This window comes from Coregonus lavaretus, assembly GCF_964263955.1.
Source record: "Coregonus lavaretus genome assembly, chromosome: 6".
In the NCBI taxonomy this organism is placed as follows: Eukaryota; Metazoa; Chordata; class Actinopteri; order Salmoniformes; family Salmonidae; genus Coregonus; species Coregonus lavaretus.
The window spans coordinates 29,234,341-29,255,241 of NC_139993.1; the positions used below are offsets into that span (position 1 = coordinate 29,234,341).

The 20,901-nt window shown below is 42.5% G+C and overlaps 1 protein-coding gene across 2 annotated transcripts in view; it reads left to right on the forward strand.

The window, feature by feature from the left end:
• The first annotated feature begins 5,085 nt into the window (after window positions 1–5,085).
• LOC311131340 (lipoamide acyltransferase component of branched-chain alpha-keto acid dehydrogenase complex, mitochondrial-like) overlaps window positions 5,086–20,901 on the forward strand; it is a 28,132-nt gene continuing 12,316 nt past the window's right edge. The window contains exons 1-4 of one of the 2 annotated variants that reach the window (XM_084164277.1): window positions 5,086–5,161; window positions 18,972–19,098; window positions 19,296–19,371; window positions 19,527–19,708. In XM_084164277.1, coding sequence (XP_084020403.1) covers window positions 5,117–5,161; window positions 18,972–19,098; window positions 19,296–19,371; window positions 19,527–19,708 — 430 coding nt within the window. In that variant the 5' untranslated portion in view covers window positions 5,086–5,116. Of the gene's footprint in view, window positions 5,162–5,767; window positions 5,887–18,971; window positions 19,099–19,295; window positions 19,372–19,526; window positions 19,709–20,901 lie in introns of those variants that run through there. The other variant, XM_084164278.1, reaches the window with a different exon arrangement.

Here is a 20,901-nt window from a genome sequence, read left to right on the forward strand (position 1 = left end):
ATTCACTTGGCACATCTAAAGCCTTTTCTTTTAGGGTATTGCTATAGGCCACCAAGTGCTAACAGTCAGTATATAAATAATATGTGTGAAATGCTTGTTAGTGTATGTGATGTAAACAGAGAGGTCTACATTCTTGGGGACCTGAATATTGACAGGTTTTCATCAAGCTGTCCACTCAAGAGGAAGCATCTCACTGTAACCAGTGCCTGTAATCTGGTTCAGGTTATTAATCAACCTACCAGGGTGTTTACAAACACTACAGGTACAAGATTTATGTTTTCGTTTTATTTTACCTTTATTTAACTAGGCAAGTCAGTTAAGAACAAATTCTTATTTACAATGACGGCCTACACCGGCCAAACCCGGACGACGCTGGGCCAATTGTGCGCCGCCCTATGGGACACCCAATCACAGCCGGTTGTGATACAGCCTGGAATCGAACCAGGGGGTCTGTAGTGACGCCTCAAGCACTGAGATGCAGTGCCTTAGACCGCTGCGCCACTCGGGAGATCATCCACATGTATCAATTACATTTTTACTAATACTGTAGAACTTTGTTCTAAAGTTGTATCCGTACCCATTGGATGCAGTGATCACAATATAGTGGCTATATCCAGGAAAGCCAAAGTTCCAAAAGCTGGGCCTAAAATAGTGTATAAGAGATCATACAAAATATTATTCTATGACTCTTATGTGGATGTAAAAAATATTTTTGGGTCTGATGAGATTAATAAGGAGCATCCAGACGCTGCATTGATGAATTTATGAAATTGCTTCTTCCAATTATTGATAAACATGCACCTGTTAAGAAACTGACTGTTAGAACTGTTAAGGCTCAATGGATTGATGAGGAATTGAAAAACTGTATAGATGAAAGAGATGGGGCAAAAGGAGTGGCTAATAAGTCTGGTTGCACATCTGACTGGCTGACTTAGTGCAAATTGAGAAATTATGTGACTAAACTCAACAAAAATAAGAAGAAACTCTATTATGAAGCCAAAATCAATGATATAATGAATGATGGAGAAAAAAAACATTGGAGTACTTTAAATGCAATTATGGGCAGAAAGACAAATTCAACCCCATCTTTCATCGAATCAGATGGCTTATTCATCACAAAACCATTTGATGTTGCCAATTATTTTAATGATTACGTAATTGGCAAAGTGGGCAAACTTAGGCAGGAAATGCCAACAATTAACAGAAAGCCATCGTATTCATGCATAAAAAAAGAAAGAAAGAAAGAAAAGCATTGCAAGTTAGAATTTTGTAAAGTTAGTGTGGGAGAGGTGGAACAATTATTGTTATCGCTTAATAATGACAAACCTCATGCCATTGACAATTTAGATGGAGAGCTACTGAGGATGGTAGCTGACTCTATAGCCACTCCTATCTGTCATATCTTTAATCTGAGCCTAGAGGAAAGTCTTTGTCCTCAGGCCTGGAGGGGAGCCAAAGTAATTCTGCTACCCAAGAGTGGTAAAGCAGTCCTTTACTGGTTCTAACAGCAGACCTATAAGCTTGCTGCCTGCTCTATGCCCATGATTTTGGAATGAGATGTTCGACGAGCAGGTGTCCACATACTTTTGGTCATGTAGTGTATGTTGAATGAGAACCTAATGAGCATGGAGAGCCCCCGTTTGCGAAAAAATGTAGAACACTCCCACCCCCAAACTACTTCCAGAGGCTGTCACCAGTAGGCTTAGGCTACCACATCCTTATACCTTTTCATAAGCGCAACATGACTCCAAGAGACAGGTCGGAATGTCTGACTGAAATCCGGAAGAAATGTACCATATTTTATTTATTTTTATTAGTGGTGTTTGAATTTGTTGATAAAATGCGGAACTTGATTGTTTGTTTGCGGGACAAAGGGCAGGAATGTTCTGCACAATCCGGGACATGTGGTCACCCTACTCATACAGAGAAGCTAGAGAAAGGAGGAGATCGGATTCCAATTAGACAATGAATTGAGGATCGTGTAACGCCTCACAGCAGATTGTCGACCAATCGCGTTCCCATTGTCATGCTGTGTCACGCGGTTGCTAAACTAATCGTCACGCAATCCCGTTCCAAAGTCAGGGAATGAGTCGAGAAACCTGCCTATTTTCCTCGAAAGTACGTAGTCATGTTTCCACAGCTATACGATATTACAGACAACCAGTTAATTATCTCACATCTTGGAAAATATTTGTAATGTTGACGAAATTCATGATAACAATGGGTTTTTGAGCTAGCGCCCAATTGACTCCCATTCACCCCTTGAAGGAGAGCGGTTCTTGTCCCAGAAATGCCCAGAATGCACCGCGAGGTCAATTGACGACGCATGGGCAATGTTCACGGGTTAGTACGATTCCAATGGAGTTCTTCTTCAGTGGGGTTTATCGGCGGTAGGCATCCAACGTTATGGTGCATTACTGCCACCTACTGTACTGGAGTGTGGGCCAGCGACTGGGAGAATCTAAATCCTACCTACCAGCCCCGTTGCTCTTAAAAAAGATAACAAAATATGAGACTGTATCTAATGACGTTCTACTCAATATACTCTTTAAACTAATTTCCTGTATCCCCTTCTCCCTAATACTAGATCTCATCCTCTCTCTTTCCCTCTGATACTGCCCACACTGTAGCAATACATGCTCCACGGTCTCTGTTTCCTGACAATAATCACACTTTCCTGTTGGATGCTTTCCTATCACATGTAATGTCTTATTCAACTGGCTGTGTCCCACCCTTAATCTTGTAAAAATAGCCTCCTCTCTTCTGTCTCTTCCTGCCGTCCTCCCCTCCCCGACGTTCCTCTGTAATTGAAATAAATGCCTTCCCTTATTATCTCTATTCCACTGCTCCTGCCATCTCTGCACCATCACTGTATATATCAGTATTTTTGCCTCTGCCTTGCTCATTGAAACTTTGTCAACATCCCCACTGCTAAGTGCTTGTTTAGCCAGTACATTACTGCCTCGTTCCCCTCCACCCCCACACGGGCTGGGACCCAAGTAAATCTTATCTGTATAACCATCTTTTTAATCCTGCCATGGGTTTGTAGCACCTCATAAAGCAAGTATTGTCTGCTACGTGAGCTAAAGGACTGGAGACTCATTAACACTGCACATGAATCAGAGCAAGTAACTACTCTGTCTTATTTGACTTCCTCCACCCACTGTAAGGCCAACAGTATGACAATCAGCTCTGCCGTAATATACAGCCAGATGATCTGTAATACGTTTCTGACTTCCACCCCACATTCTTGCACTACAAATGCTGACCCAGTACGTCCTGTCCTTGGATCTGTTGAACCATCTGTGTAAATAGCCACAAAATCCTGATACACAGTATCCAGACGTCTCTTAAACAAATCAGATGGATCAACACTCTCCCTATCTTTCTGTAGTCTCTCCAACACTTCTAGATCAACTACTGGAGGCGGGAGTATTCCAATGTAGTTTTCCATCCACTTCTTCTTCTATTGTATATTGGTGATCGTACAATGTAATGTGCATCACGCCACCTACTGTGCGGGATGGAAACAGGATTCCCGCAAAAAACTGAACAAAACGATCAAAATAAAATAAACCAAACAACTTTGTTTAAAAATAAACAGATCTGATCCCTACACAGGCTCAAGGGGAGCCTGGGAGGGTGGGCCGTCTTCCAGCGGCAGTAAAAAACTTTTCTGCAGCAGCCACAATAATGTCTAGTTTCTTAGACTTCTTTGAGACTTGAGCTGTACATTTACATTTTAGTCATTTAGCAGACGCTCTTATCCAGAGCGACTCACAGTTAGTGAATATTTTTTTTTTTTAAATACTGGCCCCCCGTGGGAATCGAACCCACAACCCTGGCGTTGCAAACGCCATGCTCTATCAACTGTACAGTTTAGATCTGTGGCAATGAACGCCACAAAACCCACCATTTTAACACACTGGGTATATTTTGACAGGCTGCAAACATTTACTACAGGATGTGGTGCATCCACTACCATATCTTCACTAGCATCACTTATTTTCTCAATTATTTTAATCGCCTCTGCATAGGAGACTCGATTGATCGCGGTAACTTTTGCCACCTCAATCTCCTTCACCTTTACTCAGGATCCCCACCACAACTGCAACACCGTTGTCCTTCTACACACCGTTCTTCAGTATACTCCGTCTGTCTGCACACACTTGAAACAAATCCTTTACAGTTCTTACACTGCAGTGGTTTGGGGATGAACGTTCTTACAGAGTATCGTACATAACCAAGCTTCACAGGTGTAGCACAGGAGGTTGGTGACACGTTAATTGGGGAAGACGGGCTCATGGTAATGGCTGGAGCGGTATCAGTGGAATGGTATAAAATACATCAAACACATGGTTTCCATGTGTTTGATGCCATTCCATTTGCTCCGTTCCAGCCATTATTATGAGCCATCCTCCCCTCAGCAGCCTCCACTGATGAGTAGGTAGGGCTCTTTATAAAAAAATTAAAAAACGGACCAACAGACTTTATTATTTGTCTCCATTCACCCAGTGGGTCTTTTGAGGCCCACTGCAATCTTCCTTTGTTCTTCAGAAATACAATGAATCAAAATAAGACCACTCCTGGTCACTAACAGACTCACTTTTCCCAGCGCATACTTCACCATTCGACACCTCTAACTGGTTTCCCGTATCCTTAATCAACAAATGCATCCCAACAAGAAGCGATTCATTATCATTCATAGACGTATCCTCCACTCCAATTTACTTTTTGTTCCAATTTGACACTACTGTTGTCCATTCAGGACATTCATCTTCACCAACTTTGTTCGACATGCTGCTTGATTCGAACTCAGCATCCACTTCTGCCATTTTACCTGTGTGACATGGACCGATGTGAAACCTTTTCCACCCAACAGGAAATCTTCTTCTCTTCCCATCTGCTCAAAAGTATCTCTGACTCATATAGTGGATTTATGCCGCGTTTATAAACCAGTCGGAACTCGGATATTTCTGACTTACTAACTGGTTGAACACGGCACGTGTTTCCTTGTTCCGACTAGCTCATGAACGCTGCAAAATCTCTATAGTGACTGATCTCTGATTGGCCATTGAAAGGGGCGTGCGTTGGATACGGACGAAGACAGACAAAGATGGCGGCAGTAACCAGAGGCTCATTCCAATTTATGAGACGTTTGGTAGGTTTATTTGAGTTTTACCAAATGTGTATCCCGACGTGAAAGCGTTGCGAAATAGTTGATGATGCACAAGGATCGTACATGTAGAAATACTGCCACTGTACATCAATCTAGACGTTTCCCATGCAGCTGCTAGCCTGACTAGCAAACAAGCTAGCTAGTTAATTTTAGTGCAGTGGGATTGAAATGGACAATTTTTCGTAATTGTTTTGTATTTATGAAAAAGTGCTCTCTGTTGGTTACTACTACCCAGATAGTCTGTCAACTGTTTATTTGACTCAAATTGTTGACGCGGTGTGTGTGTCAAAGAATTGAAATTGAATGGCAATACGATGTCATCCCTACCTAATTCATAGACTACTGTAACTACATTTTAGCTCCTGTTGACGATAGTCCTGTATCTTCTGGTCGGTGGATATTTTGTTAAGGGCTTCACGCTCGTTCTGAACGTTAAAATGCATCGCTTGCGGTACGGTTTTGGAAACAAGTTACCTATTTTTCATATCAGCGATACATACTTTTCTAAAATCAAAAGGTTAAATTACGACACCTTTTTATAGGGTCAGGGTTTGTGATAGCGTTCCCACGCTTGTTTACGGAAGACAGGCGGCCACCTGTGCTATTTAGCGTTCTCCGAACAGCTATGTGTAAATTTAACTGGGGAGGAAGTGTAGTTCGTCAACTGGAGGCATACACAGCGTATGGATCTGTGCAAAACTGCTACAGTAAGTGTATCTTTGTAATTTCAAAGATTCTTTCTCATTGAAATGAAAGATAAGGGGCATATCAGTATATTCGAAAACCTTTTCGTAAGTGATTATTGACGTTTCTTGAATGATGTAACAACACAGAATAAAACGATTAATAAAAGTCACATGATGGTAGTGACTGCCCATCAGTTATTCACATTACTTTACTTTTAATAAAATATTTCAGTTGTGTATATTACATTTGTTTTATTTGATGACTTGATTATTTCATTCCAAGTCATCTCATCTCTATAGAGCTGCTGTCTGACAAAACCACCAGTTCAGGAGTGGGGTGTAATAAATTATCAGACTCAGAACATGACATCAAAACCAGTCCAATAATGTTATTGAACAGTAACACATACCAGTGTTTAAAATAGAAAAAACAACAATAATTAAGATTTCGTAATCAACAATAACCATGTGAATAGTTTCACAACCTTAAGGTTTTTGGAAGGTGTATGTTTTTAACCAGTTCAATAAAATGTAATATGAATGTCAGAATTATTAACAATAATAATTAACATACTGAACAATAACTCATTTACCTGTTTATGTATTGTGTGTGTGTGTGTGTGTGTGTGGCCTATCAGTGGGAAAACTGGGGGTGTTTCTTCAGTTTGATAAGTTTATTGAAGTCTGGGGTGATTGTTGATAGGGAAACTCGGAGGTCATGCTGGCTGTCCAGTTTGTTTCTGCTTTTAGTTTTCAGCACGGCCATAGCAGAGAAGCCACTTTCACACAGATAGGTAGTGCTGAACAGTAGCATGATTCTGATTGCATGACAGGCGCGAGCAGGATACTCTCCCACAACGCTGCACCAGAACTTTGGCAGTGTCATTTCCGGGAAGCGCATGCTCAGTCCGCGATCAAACGACAGGGGTATGGTTTTAAGTTTGTTGGCGACTGACTTTCCCAAGATTTCATTGCACATATCATTCGCAGCAATGAGTATGAGATCCTCTGTGTTGGTGTGGGCTTTTTTGCACTTAATTAATGCGCTGGGCCACAAGGTATGATGCGCAAAGTGCCTTTTCTTGTAACCTGCATACGTTCTTCAATGAATCTTGTGAGGCCTCCAGATATTAACATTTCTTTTTTTTAATGTCAGCTGTCTTATCTTTGTGGCTTGGATGCTTGGTGTCCAGATGCCTTTTCATTTAGGAGGGTTTCATGCTCTCATTAGCTAACAGCTCATTGCATAGGACCCACTGCGGTCTACACTCACTCTGCATGTCTTCTATATATGTAAAACCATATTTGAAGTCGGGGGTTGTATTTTCTCTTCTTGACAGGGACCGGGTTGTCTGCCTTGTTGACATTGGAAGCAGCAGTAGATGAAGAGGGAGCTGCACATTTTAAAAAGTTGTCCCTGATTTTACTCTGACAGCTAGCCTACATAAGTTAAATGACAGCTAACTATCCACATGTGCAATGCCGGCAGAACACATCTGCATTGTTAGCTGTCAATCAAGCTAGCTGTCAGAAGATCTGTATTATCTGATTGGACGTGTCACATTTAAAACAAAACAATGTTGCAGAATGACATTTTTATTGGATCAGTGTGTGTGTGTGGGGCAAGAACGTTATTCTATTGGTCAGTGAGTGTGTGCAGCGCGAAAACCCTCTGAGTCCGAACGTAGTTAGCCATTTCATCACTGCGGACGTGCTGAACGTGTAAAGTCAGCAGCAAAAGCAGTGTAGCGCACACACGCCTGTGTGTAGCGGTAACGTTGTGTAAAGTCAGCAACAATAAGCGGTGCGTAGGTATACTTTCAAAATAAAGTTTAGGTGTGGCGGTTACCTTTCAAAATAATATATATATATATATATATATATATACAGTGAGGGAAAAAAGTATTTGATCCCCTGCTGATTTTGTACGTTTGCCCACTGACAAAGACATGATCAGTCTATAATTTTAATGGTAGGTTTATTTGAACAGTGAGAGACAGAATAACAACAAAAAAATCCAGAAAAACGCATGTCAAAAATGTTATAAATTGTATTTGACCTCTCTGCAAAACATGACTTAGTACTTGGAGGCAAAACCCTTGTTGGCAATCACAGAGGTCAGACGTTTCTTGTAGTTGGCCACCAGGTTTGCACACATCTCAGGAGGGATTTTGTCCCACTCCTCTTTGCAGATCTTCTCCAAGTCATTAAGGTTTCGAGCCTGACGTTTGGCAACTCGAACCTTCAGCTCCCTCCACAGATTTTCTATGGGATTAAGGTCTGGAGACTGGCTAGGCCACTCCAGGACCTTAATGTGCTTCTTCTTGAGCCACTCCTTTGTTGCCTTGGCCGTATGTTTTGGGTCATTGTCTTGCTGGAATACCTATCCACGACCCATTTTCAATGCCCTGGCTGAGGGAAGGAGGTTCTCACCCTAGATTTGACGGTACATGGCCCCGTCCATCGTCCCTTTGATGCGGTGAAGTTGTCCTGTACCCTTAGCAGAAAAACACCCCCAAAGCATAATGTTTCCACCTCCATGTTTGACGGTGGGGATGGTGTTCTTGGGGTCATAGGCAGCATTCCTCCTCCTCCAAACACGGCGAGTTGATGCCAAAGAGCTCCATGTTGGTCTCATCTGACCACAACACTTTCACCCAGTTCTCCTCTGAATCATTCAGATGTTCATTGGCAAACTTCAGACGGGCCTGTGTATGTGCTTTCTTGAGCAGGGGGACCTTGCGGGCGCTGCAGGATTTCAGTCCTTCATGGCGTAGTGTGTTACCAATTGTTTTGTTGGTGACTATGGTCCCAGCTGTCTTGAGATCATTGACAAGATCCTCCCGTGTAGTTCTGGGCTGATTCCTCACCGTTCTCATGATCATTGCAACTCCACCAGGTGAGATCTTGCATGGAGCCCCAGGCCGAGGGAGATTGACAGTTCTTTTGTGTTTCTTCCATTTGCGAATAATCGCACCAACTGTTGTCACCTTCTCACCAAGCTGCTTGGCGATGGTCTTGTAGCCCATTCCAGCCTTGTGTAGGTCTACAATCTTGTCCCTGACATCCTTGGAGAGCTCTTTGGTCTTGGCCATGGTGGAGAGTTTGGAATCTGATTGATAGATTGCTTCTGTGGACAGGTCTTTTATACAGGTAACAAGCTGAGATAAAAAAAAGTATTTAGTCAGCCACCAATTGTGCAAGTTCTCCCACTTAAAAAGATGAGAGGCCTGTAATTTTCATCATAGGTACACGTCAACTATGACAGACAAAATGAGAAAATCCAGAAAATCACATTGTAGGATTTTTAATGAATTTATTTGCAAATTATGGTGGAAAATAAGTATTTGGTCAATAACAAAAGTTTCTCAATTCTTTGTTATATACCCTTTGTTGGCAATGACACAGGTCAAACGTTTTCTGTAAGTCTTCACAAGGTTTTCACACACTGTTGCTGGTATTTTGGCCCATTCCTCCATGCAGATCTCCTCTAGAGCAGTGATGTTTTGGGGCTGTCGCTGGGCAACACGGACTTTCAACTCCCTCCAAAGATTTTCTATGGGGTTGAGATCTGGAGACTGACTAGGCCACTCCAGGACCTTGAAATGCTTCTTACGAAGCCACTCCTTCGTTGCCCGGGCGGTGTGTTTGGGATCATTGTCATGCTGAAAGACCCAGCCACGTTTCATCTTCAATGCCCTTGCTGATGGAAGGAGGTTTTCACTCAAAATCTCACGATACATGGCCCCATTCATTCTTTCCTTTACACGGATCAGTCGTCCTGGTCCCTTTGCAGAAAAACAGCCCCAAAGCATGATGTTTCCACCCCCATGCTTCACAGTAGGTATGGTGTTCTTTGGATGCAACTCAGCATTCTTTGTCCTCCAAACACGACGAGTTGAGTTTTTACCAAAAAGTTCTATTTTGATTTCATCTGACCATATGACATTCTCCCAATCCTCTTCTGGATCATCCAAATGCACTCTAGCAAACTTCAGACGGGCCTGGACATGTACTGGCTTAAGCAGGGGGACACGTCTGGCACTGCAGGATTTGAGTCCCTGGCGGCGTAGTGTGTTACTGATGGTAGGCTTTGTTACTTTGCTCCCAGCTCTCTGCAGGTCATTCACTAGGTCCCCCGTGTGGTTCTGGGATTTTTGCTCACCGTTCTTGTGATCATTTTGACCCCACGGGGTGAGATCTTGCGTGGAGCCCCAGATCGAGGGAGATTATCAGTGGTCTTGTATGTCTTCCATTTCCTAATAATTGCTCCCACAGTTGATTTCTTCAAACCAAGCTGCTTACCTATTGCAGATTCAGTCTTCCCAGCCTGGTGCAGGTCTACAATTTTGTTTCTGGTGTCCTTTGACAGCTCTTTGGTCTTGGCCATAGTGGAGTTTGGAGTGTGACTGTTTGAGGTTGTGGACAGGTGTCTTTTATACTGATAACAAGTTCAAACAGGTGCCATTAATACAGGTAACGAGTGGAGGACAGAGGAGCCTCTTAAAGAAGAAGTTACAGGTCTGTGAGAGCCAGAAATCTTGCTTGTTTGTAGGTGACCAAATACTTATTTTCCACCATAATTTGCAAATAAATTCATTAAAAATCCTACAATGTGATTTTCTGGATTTTTTCTCTCTCAATTTGTCTGTCATAGTTGACGTGTACCTATGATGAAAATTACAGGCCTCTCTCATCTTTTTAAGTGTGAGAACTTGCACAATTGGTGGCTGACTAAATACTTTTTCCCCCCATTGTATATACACTGCTCAAAAAAATAAAGGGAACACTTAAACAACACATCCTAGATCTGAATGAATGAAATAATCTTATTAAATACTTTTTTCTTTACATAGTTGAATGTGCTAACAACAAAATCACACAAATATTATCAATGGAAATCAAATGTATCAACCCATGGAGGTCTGGATTTGGAGTCACCCTCAAAATTAAAGTGGAAAACCACACTACAGGCGGATCCAACTTTGATGTAATGTCCTTAAAACAAGTCAAAATGAGGCTCAGTAGTGTGCGTGGCCTCCACGTGCCTGTATGACCTCCCTACAACGCCTGGGCATGCTCCTGATGAGGTGGCGGATGGTCTCCTGAGGGATCTCCTCCCAGACCTGGACTAAAGCATCCGCCAACTCCTGGACAGTCTGTGGTGCAACGTGGCGTTGGTGGATGGAGCGAGACATGATGTGCTCAATTCCATTCAGGTCTGGGGAACAGGCGGGCCAGTCCATAGCGTCAATGCCTTCCTCTTGCAGGAACTGCTGACACACTCCAGCCACATGAGGTCTAGCATTGTCTTGCATTAGGAGGAACCCAGGGCCAACCGCACCAGCATATGGTCTCACAAGGGGTCTGAGGATCTCATCTCAGTACCTAATGGTAGTCAGGCTACCTCTGGCGAGCACATGGAGGGCTGTGCGGCCCCCCAAAGAAATGCCACCCCACACCATGACTGACCCACCGCCAAACCGGTCATGCTGGAGGATGTTGCAGGCAGCAGAACGTTATCCACGGCGTCTCCAGACTCTGTCACGTCTGTCACACGTGCTCAGTGTGAACCTGCTTTCATCTGTGAAGACCACAGTGCGCCAGTGGCGAATTTGCCAATCTTGGTGTTCTCTGGCAAATGCCAAACGTCCTGCACGGTGTTGGGCTGTAAGCACAACCCCCACCTGTGGACGTCGGGCCCTCATACCACCCTCATGGAGTCTGTTTCTGACCGTTTGAGCAGACACATGCACATTTGTGGTCTGCTGGAGGTCATTTTGCAGGGCTCTGGCAGTGCTCCTCCTGCTCCTCCTTGCACAAAGGCGGAGATAGCGGTCCTGCTGCTGGGTTGTTGCCCTCCTACGGCCTCCTCCACGTCTCCTGATGTATTGGCCTGTCTCCTGGTAGCGCCTCCATGCTCTGGACACTACGCTGACAGACACAGCAAACCTTCTTGCCACAGCTCGCATTGATGTGCCATTCTGGATGAGCTGCACTACCTGAGCCACTTGTGTGGGTTGTAGACTCCGTCTCATGCTACCACTTGAGTGAAAGCACCGCCAGCATTCAAAAGTGACCAAAACATCAGCCAGGAAGCATAGGAACTGAGAAGTGGTCTGTGGTCACCAACTGCAGAACCACTTCTTTATTGGGGGTGTCTTGCTAATTGCCTATAATTTCCACCTGTTGTCTATTCCATTTGCACAACAACATGTGAAATGTATTGTCAATCAGTGTTGCTTCCTAAGTGGACAGTTTGATTTCACAGAAGTGTGATTGACTTGTTGTTGCATTGTGTTGTTTAAGTGTTCCCTTTAATTTTTTTGAGCAGTGTATATACACTTGCATAAGTCCCGTGACCCTTTAAAAATCTAACAAAGCTGTTTGTCCATTTTGAGATGCCGTAGCCAGTATACACTTCCTCAAAATAGTCAGAATTAATCCAAGATAACTCAAGAAATCTGTAATTTTTAAATTTTTGCCAAGGAGATCTTAGACGCGCAATTTTACATCTAACTAAGATGTTTGCAGTATTTCTCAATGAAAAAATGTGCATGAAAACGAGTAGTCTCTCGTTGAATGACAAGACTTTATTGAAGAATCCCTACTGTTGACCAATCACGAACTTCAGCTGGCCTCGAGAGAGAACTGTGTGTGCCCGAACAGCTGAAAACCCCATACTGAAGTCCAAAAAAAACAAAAACGTCACAAAATGTAATCATAATATATGCAAAAACTCTTCTGAACTGTTTCTGCTGGAAAAAATGCGGACGCCTTTAGACGAGCACAAGTTAATTTAATTTCTTCACTTATATGCCTTCAGAATGAGGATCTTATTCTCAAACACCCTCTTTACGACACTTAACGTTCTCATTACCGATATGACTTAAAAAGCTCAAATTGGGAAAAACTTAGAACCATTAACTTACCAACTTGGAGGCATGAATGGGCTTTAGTGATTTCGTCAATTATTTGCTAATTCATAATGGCTCTCTCCTATTACTTGCAGAAATAAGATAAGGGCCTCTCATTACCGAAACACAAAATGTATCATTACTGCTTCATTTTTATGTCCGTTTCGGTAATGAGATCCTTAAATTCGGCAATGATAATAAGCTAATTCTAATGTATATTCAATGGGTGTGCAGTGCTGGTGACTTCAATTATTTACTAGGACCACTGCTTACACCTTTTGTATAGATTTTTTTGTGAAACATCAGTTATTTGATTAAGCAGGGGTTATCAAGAAATATGGGTTTATAAAACCCCATTTAATTTACTTAAAGCCACAATATGGAGTTTGTGTTTCAACAAAGAGCAACCGCCACTTAAAGGATGATATTCCCCATTTTTACATGTACCTGTTTTAGCTATACTGTTGTTTGGTATCCCAATAAAGTTTTTGGTCCATATCCCACATATTTAGGTACTTTATAGGCATATCATGTAATGCCATTTGCCCATAGGATCCCACTCAATTTAGTAATACATCTAAAATATCTTAGAACCACACATCCATGTCCTAATACACCAATATTACCTGTAAAGACATTGGAGAAATTACGTAAGAAATAGAAAAAAATCCACTTTTTAAAATGCATGCACGTAAAATAAGGGTTATTTCAGTCAATTGCATTAAGATCAGTGATTTTAGTTTTATGCAAGTCATTTGGCATTAAAAAATGACACCGTTTTGAGTTATTGGGTTACTGAATTTCAAATAGAGGTCAGTACAGTTTTTCAATGGCAAACTATGAAACACACATTGCTGAAACATGCTTATCATTACTGTAACGCATCAATATTTAGGATATATTAGGAAATATGAAATGTATACTTTACTAATTTGGGTTTAATCTGATAGTGTGCCGTTTGGTCTTTATCCAAATGTGTACATAAAAATAATATGTATACACAAATAATTACACTGCTCAAAAAAAATAAAGGGAACACTTAAACAACACAATGTAACTCCAAGTCAATCACACTTCTGTGAAATCAAACTGTCCACTTTGGAAGCAACACTGATTGACAATACATTTCACATGCTGTTGTGCAAATGGAATAGACAACAGGTGGAAATTATAGGCAATTAGCAAAACACCCCCAATAAAGGAGTGGTTCTGCAGGTGGTGACCACAGACCACTTCTCAGTTCCTATGCTTCCTGGCTGATGTTTTGGTCACTTTTGAATGCTGGCGGTGCTTTCACTCTAGTGGTGGCATGAGACGGAGTCTACAACCCACACAAGTGGCTCAGGTAGTGCAGCTCATCCAGGATGGCACATCAATGCGAGCTGTGGCAAGAAGGTTTGCTGTGTCTGTCAGCGTAGTGTCCAGAGCATGGAGGCGCTACCAGGAGACAGGCCAGTACATCAGGAGACGTGGAGGAGGCTGTAGGAGGGCAACAACCCAGCAGCAGAACCGCTACCTCCGCCTTTGTGCAAGGAGGAGCAGGAGGAGCACTGCCAGAGCCCTGCAAAATGACCTCCAGCAGGCCACAAATGTGCATGTGTCTGCTCAAACGGTCAGAAACAGACTCCATGAGGGTGGTATGAGGGCCCGACGTCCACAGGTGGGGGTTGTGCTTACAGCCCAACACCGTGCAGGACGTTTGGCATTTGCCAGAGAACACCAAGATTGGCAAATTCGCCACTGGCGCCCTGTGCTCTTCACAGATGAAAGCAGGTTCACACTGAGCACATGTGACAGAGTCTGGAGACGCCGTGGAGAACGTTCTGCTGCCTGCAACATCCTCCAGCATGACCGGTTTGGCGGTGGGTCAGTCATGGTGTGGGGTGGCATTTCTTTGGGGGGCCGCACAGCCCTCCATGTGCTCGCCAGAGGTAGCCTGACTGCCATTAGGTACCGAGATGAGATCCTCAGACCCCTTGTGAGACCATATGCTGGTGCGGTTGGCCCTGGGTTCCTCCTAATGCAAGACAATGCTAGACCTCATGTGGCTGGAGTGTGTCAGCAGTTCCTGCAAGAGGAAGGCATTGATGCTATGGACTGGCCCGCCCGTTCCCCAGACCTGAATCCAATTGAGCACATCTGGGACATCATGTCTCGCTCCATCCACCAACGCCACGTTCCACCACAGACTGTCCAGGAGTTGATTGATGCTTTAGTCCAGGTCTGGGAGGAGATCCCTCAGGAGACCATCCGCCACCTCATCAGGAGCATGTCCAGGCGTTGTAGGGAGGTCATACAGGCACGTGGAGGCCACACACACTACTGAGCCTCATTTTGACTTGTTTTAAGGACATTACATCAAAGTTGGATCAGCCTGTAGTGTGGTTTTCCACTTTAATTTTGAGTGTGACTCCAAGTCCAGACCTCCATGGGTTGATACATTTGATTTCCATTGATAATTTATGTGTGATTTTGTTGTCAGCACATTCAACTATGTAAAGAAAAAAGTATTTAATAAGATTATTTCATTCATTCAGATCTAGGATGTGTTGTTTAAGTGTTCCCTTTATTTTTTTGAGCAGTGTATAACAAAAAACAAGATTAAAAAAATGTGTAAATTAGAGAAATGACTAAATACATTTTAATTAAATTTTAAATATTTTTTTTTTTCAGTGTCATGTTTAACTCTGCCCATTTAATTAGGTGAGCAATGTAATACAATAAAAATAAATTAGAATATTGTTTTACTTTTTGGGACTTCGAAAACTGTTGTGGAAATTGTGGTAAAATGCATAATATCTGATAAATAATTATGAAATAGATAAATACAGATCCTAATCTTGGTGATCCAAGAGGCATTATGGTGGAAAGTGTGTGTATATACACAGTACCAGTCAAAAGTTTGGACACACCTACTCATTCAAGGGTTTTTCTTTATTTTTACTATTTTCTACATTTTAGAATAATAGTGAAGACATCAAAACTATGAAATAACACACATGGAATCATGTAGTAAACAAAAAAGTGTTAAACAAATCAAAATATTTTATATTTCAGGTTCTTCAAAGTAGCCACCCTTTGCCTTGATGACCGCTTTGCACACTCTTGGCATTCTCTCAACAAGCTTCATGAGGAATGCTTTTCCAGCAGTCTTGAAGAATTTCCCACATATGCTGAGCACTTGTTGGCTGCTTTTCCTTCACGCTGCCGTCCAACTCATCCCAAACCATCTCAATTGGGTTGAGGTCGGGTGATTGTGGAGGCCAGGTCATCTGATGCAGCACTCATCACTCTCCTTCTTTGGCAAATAGCCCTCACACAGCCTGGAGGTGTGTTGGGTCCTGTTGAAAAACAAATGATAGTCCCATTAAGCACAAACCAGATGGGATGGCGTATTGCTGCAGAATGCTATGGTAGCCATGCTGGTTAAGTGTGCCTTGAATTCTAAATAAATCACTGACGGTGTCACCAGCAAAGCACCATCACACCACCTCCTCCATGCTTCACGGTGGGAACCACACATGCGGAGATCATCCGTTCACCTACTCTGCGTCTCACAAAGACACGGCGGTTGGAACCAAAAATCTCAAATATGGACTCATCAGACCAAAGGACATATTTCCACCGGTCTAATGTCCATTGCTCGTGTTTCTTGGCCCAAGCAAGTCTCTTCTTATTATTGGTGTCCTTTAGTAGTGGTTTCTTTGCAGCAATTAGACCATGAAGGCCTGATTCACGCAGTCTCCTCTGAACAGTTGATGTTGAGATGTGTCTGTGACTTGAACTCTAATGAACTTATTCTCTGCAGTAGAGGTAACTCTGGGTCTTTCTTTCCTGTGGCGGTCCTCATGAGGCAGTTTCATCATAGCGCTTTTGCGACTGCACTTGTAGAAACTTTAAAAGTTCTTGACATTTTCCGGATTTACTGACATTCATGTCTTAAAGTAATGATGGACTGTCGTTTCTCTTCGCTTATTTGAGCTGTTCTTGCCAAAATATGGACTTGGTCTTTTACCAAATAGGGCTATCTTCTGTATACCACCCCTACCTTGTCACAACATAACTGATTGGCTCAAACGCATTAAGAAGGAAATAAATTCCACAAATTAACTTTGAACAAGGCACACTTGTTAATTGAAATGCATTCCAGGTGACTACCTCATGAAGCTGGTTGATAGAATGCCATGAGTGTGCAAAGCTGTCATCAAGGCAAAGGGTGGCTACTTTGAAGAATCTCAAATCTCAAATATATTTTGATTAGTTTAACACTTTTGGTTACTACATGATTCCATATGTGTTATTTCATAGTTTTGATGTCTTCACTATTATTCTACAATGTAGAAAATAGTAAAAAATAAAGAAAAACCCTTGAATGAGCAGGTGTGTCCAAACTTCTGACTGATACTGTGTGTGTGAAAAATATACATATTTGTTTATTTATTTGTATATTTATTTATTTGTGTAATTTCATTTTGTCAAGTGCCAGTTTCATGAGATTCACCTGGTTACAACAACCTGGTCAATGACGATTTCACCTTGTTGATTGTCACATTAGGTTGTTTAGATACATTTAAACTTGTTGTGCAGCTAGTCAACACTTCATAGCTACGAAGTCATGCTAGCTACAGTGCCTTCGGAAAGTATTCAGACCCCTTGACTTTTTCCACAGTTTGTTACGTAACAGCCTTATTCTAAAATGGATGAAGAAAAAATTATCATCAGCAATCTACACCCTACCCCATAACGACAAAGCGAAAACAGGTTTTTAGAAATGTTTGCAAATGTATTTAAAATAAAAAACAGAAACCTTATTTACATAAGTATTCAGCTCCTTTGCTATGAGACTCCAAATTGAGCTCAGGTGCATCCAGTTTCCATTGATCATCCTTGAGATGTTTCTACAACTTCATTGGAGTCCACCTGTGGTAAATTCAATTGATTGGACATGATTTGGAAAGGCACACCCCTGTCTATATAAAGGTCCCACAGTTGACAGTGCATGTCAGAGCAAAAACCAAGCCATGAGGTCGAAGGAATTGTCCGTAGCGCTCCGAGACAGGATTGTGTGGCGGCACAGATTTGGGGAAGGTTACCAAAACATTTCTGCAGCGTTGAAGGTCCCCAAGAACACAGTGGCCTACATCATTCTGAAATGGAAGATGTTTGGAACCACCAAGACTCTTCATAGAGCTGGCCGCCCGGCCAAACTGAGCAGTCGGGAGAGAAGGGCCTTGGTCAGGGAGGTGACCAAGAACCTGATGGTCACTCTGACAGAGCTCTAGAGTTCCTCTGTGGAGATGGAAGAAACTTCCAGAAGGACAACCATATCTGCAGCACTCCACCAATCAGGCCTTTATGAACTCTTTGGCCTGAATGCCAATTGTCACGTCTGGAGGAAACCTGGCACTATCCCTACGGTGAAGCATGGTGGTGGCAGCATCATACTGTGAGGATGTTTTTCAGCAGCAGGGACTGGGAGACTAGTCAGGATCGAGGGAAAGATAAACGGAGCAAAGTACAGAGAGATCCTTGATGAAAACCTTCTCCAGAGCACTCAGGACCTCAGACTGGGTTGACGGTTCACCTTCCAACTGGACAACGCAGGAGTGGCTTCGGGACAAGTCTCTGAATGTCCTTGAATGGCCCAGCCAGAGCCCGGACTTGAACCCAATCAAACATCTCTGGGGAGACATGAAAACAGCTGTGCAGCAATGCTTCCCATCCAACCTGACTCCAATCCAGCTTGAGAGGATCTGCAGAGAAGAATGGGAGAAACTCCCCAAATACAGGTGTGCCAAGCTTGTAGCGTCATACCCAAGAAGACTCGATGCTGTAATCGCTAGGTGCTAAGTACTGCGTAAAGGATCTGAATAGTTATGTAAATGATATATTTCAGTTCATTTACTTTTATAAATTAGCAAAAAAGTCTAAAAACCTGTTTTTGCTTTGTCATTATGGGGTATGTGTAGATTGATGAGGGGAAAAAAACAATTTAATACATTTTAGTATAAGGCTGTAACGTAACAAAATGTGGGACAAGTCAAGGGGTCTGAATACTTTCCGAAGGCACTGTATATCTTTAGATGCTGAAACAGTATAGAAGTATCCAGTACCCAAGCCTAGTCTTGAAACGCGACCCCATCTAATGACTCATCGTGACATGGATCTATTTCTTGTTTATCATCGCAGCTCTTGGCACATCGGTACAAGCGTTGCTGTTCCAGGGTCCAAACTGGCCGACCAGACTACACCCTCCATCCCCACACTGTCTTCATCCCTCAGCTGTGCAGCTCTAGGTTTTTCCGCACCAGTTATGGTAAGTAGGCTTTGGAATCGGCACACAGGGATGTGGAGTGAGGAAGATGCTACTGCTGACAGTGTACACTAAGTACAGACCGTAGATAAATAAATAATCAAATAAAATAAACAATCTTACATGCACGAAAGGCTATGTGGAAGTTATAGGTTAAAGAATGGATGTTTTAGTTTTTAATGATCATTTGCTTTCTGTAGTCACATCAGGACCAATTCTGCCGTTCAAACTCTCAGATATTGGCGAGGGCATCATGGAGGTGACGGTGAAGGAATGGTATGTTTTCAAAATATGGTACACCAACGTGCGAACCGGTATATTAATTAGGTTTTATAAAATAGTTGCCACTAGAGGCCACACAAGTTCAATGATTACTAAGCATAGCTACTCCAAGAGAGAGATTTTAAGGTTGTGTCTTTCTGTTCCCATAGGTATGTGAAGGAAGGAGACAAAGTCTCCCAGTTTGACAGCATCTGTGAGGTACAGAGTGACAAGGCATCTGTCACCATCACAAGTCGCTATGACGGTGTCATTAAAAAGCTCTACTATGAGGTTGATGCCATAGCCTTAGTGGGCACACCCCTGGTGGATATCGAGACAGAGCCCGGTCCGGGTAGGTGTGTCGCCAAGGCACCAACAAAGGAGTAATGGGAATCTCCCAACTTTTTATGTATCTAATGTTTAGAACGATGGAACTAGAAACCTTGAAGCCAGTTCCTTGACAGTTTATATTACCTGGGTCACGTTTATATATATATATATATATATATATATATATATATATATATATATATATATATATATATATATATATATATATATATATATATATATATATATATATATATACACACAGTGAGGGAAAAAAGTATTTGATCCCCTGCTGATTTTGTACGTTTGCCCACTGACAAAGAAATGATCAGTCTATAATTTTAATGGTAGGTTTATTTGAACAGTGAGAGACAGAATAACAACAAAAAAATCCAGAAAAACGCATGTCAAAAATGTTATAAATTGATTTGCATTTTAATTAGGGAAATAAGTATTTGACCCCTCTCAATCAGAAAGATTTCTGGCTCCCAGGTGTCTTTTATACAGGTAACGAGCTGAGATTAGGAGCACACTCTTAAAGGGAGTGCTCCTAATCTCAGTTTGTTACCTGTATAAAAGACACCTGTCCACAGAAGCAATCAATCAATCAGATTCCAAACTCTCCACCATGGCCAAGACCAAAGAGCTCTCCAAGGATGTCAGGGACAAGATTGTAGACCTACACAAGGCTGGAATGGGCTACAAGACCATCGCCAAGCAGCTTGGTGAGAAGGTGACAACAGTTGGTGCGATTATTCGCAAATGGAAGAAACACAAAAGAACTGTCAATCTCCCTCGGCCTGGGGCTCCATGCAAGATCTCACCTGGTGGAGTTGCAATGATCATGAGAACGGTGAGGAATCAGCCCAGAACTACACGGGAGGATCTTGTCAATGATCTCAAGGCAGCTGGGACCATAGTCACCGAGAAAACAATTGGTAACACACTACGCCGTGAAGGACTGAAATCCTGCAGTGCCTGCAAGGTCCCCCTGCTCAAGAAAGCACATATACAGGCCCGTCTGAAGTTTGCCAATGAACATCTGAATGATTCAGAGGAGAACTGGGTGAAAGTGTTGTGGTCAGATGAGACCAAAATCGAGCTCTTTGGCATCAACTCAACTCGCCATGTTTGGAGGAGGAGGAATGCTGCCTATGACCCCAAGAACACCATCCCCACCGTCAAACATGGAGGTGGAAACATTATGCTTTGGGG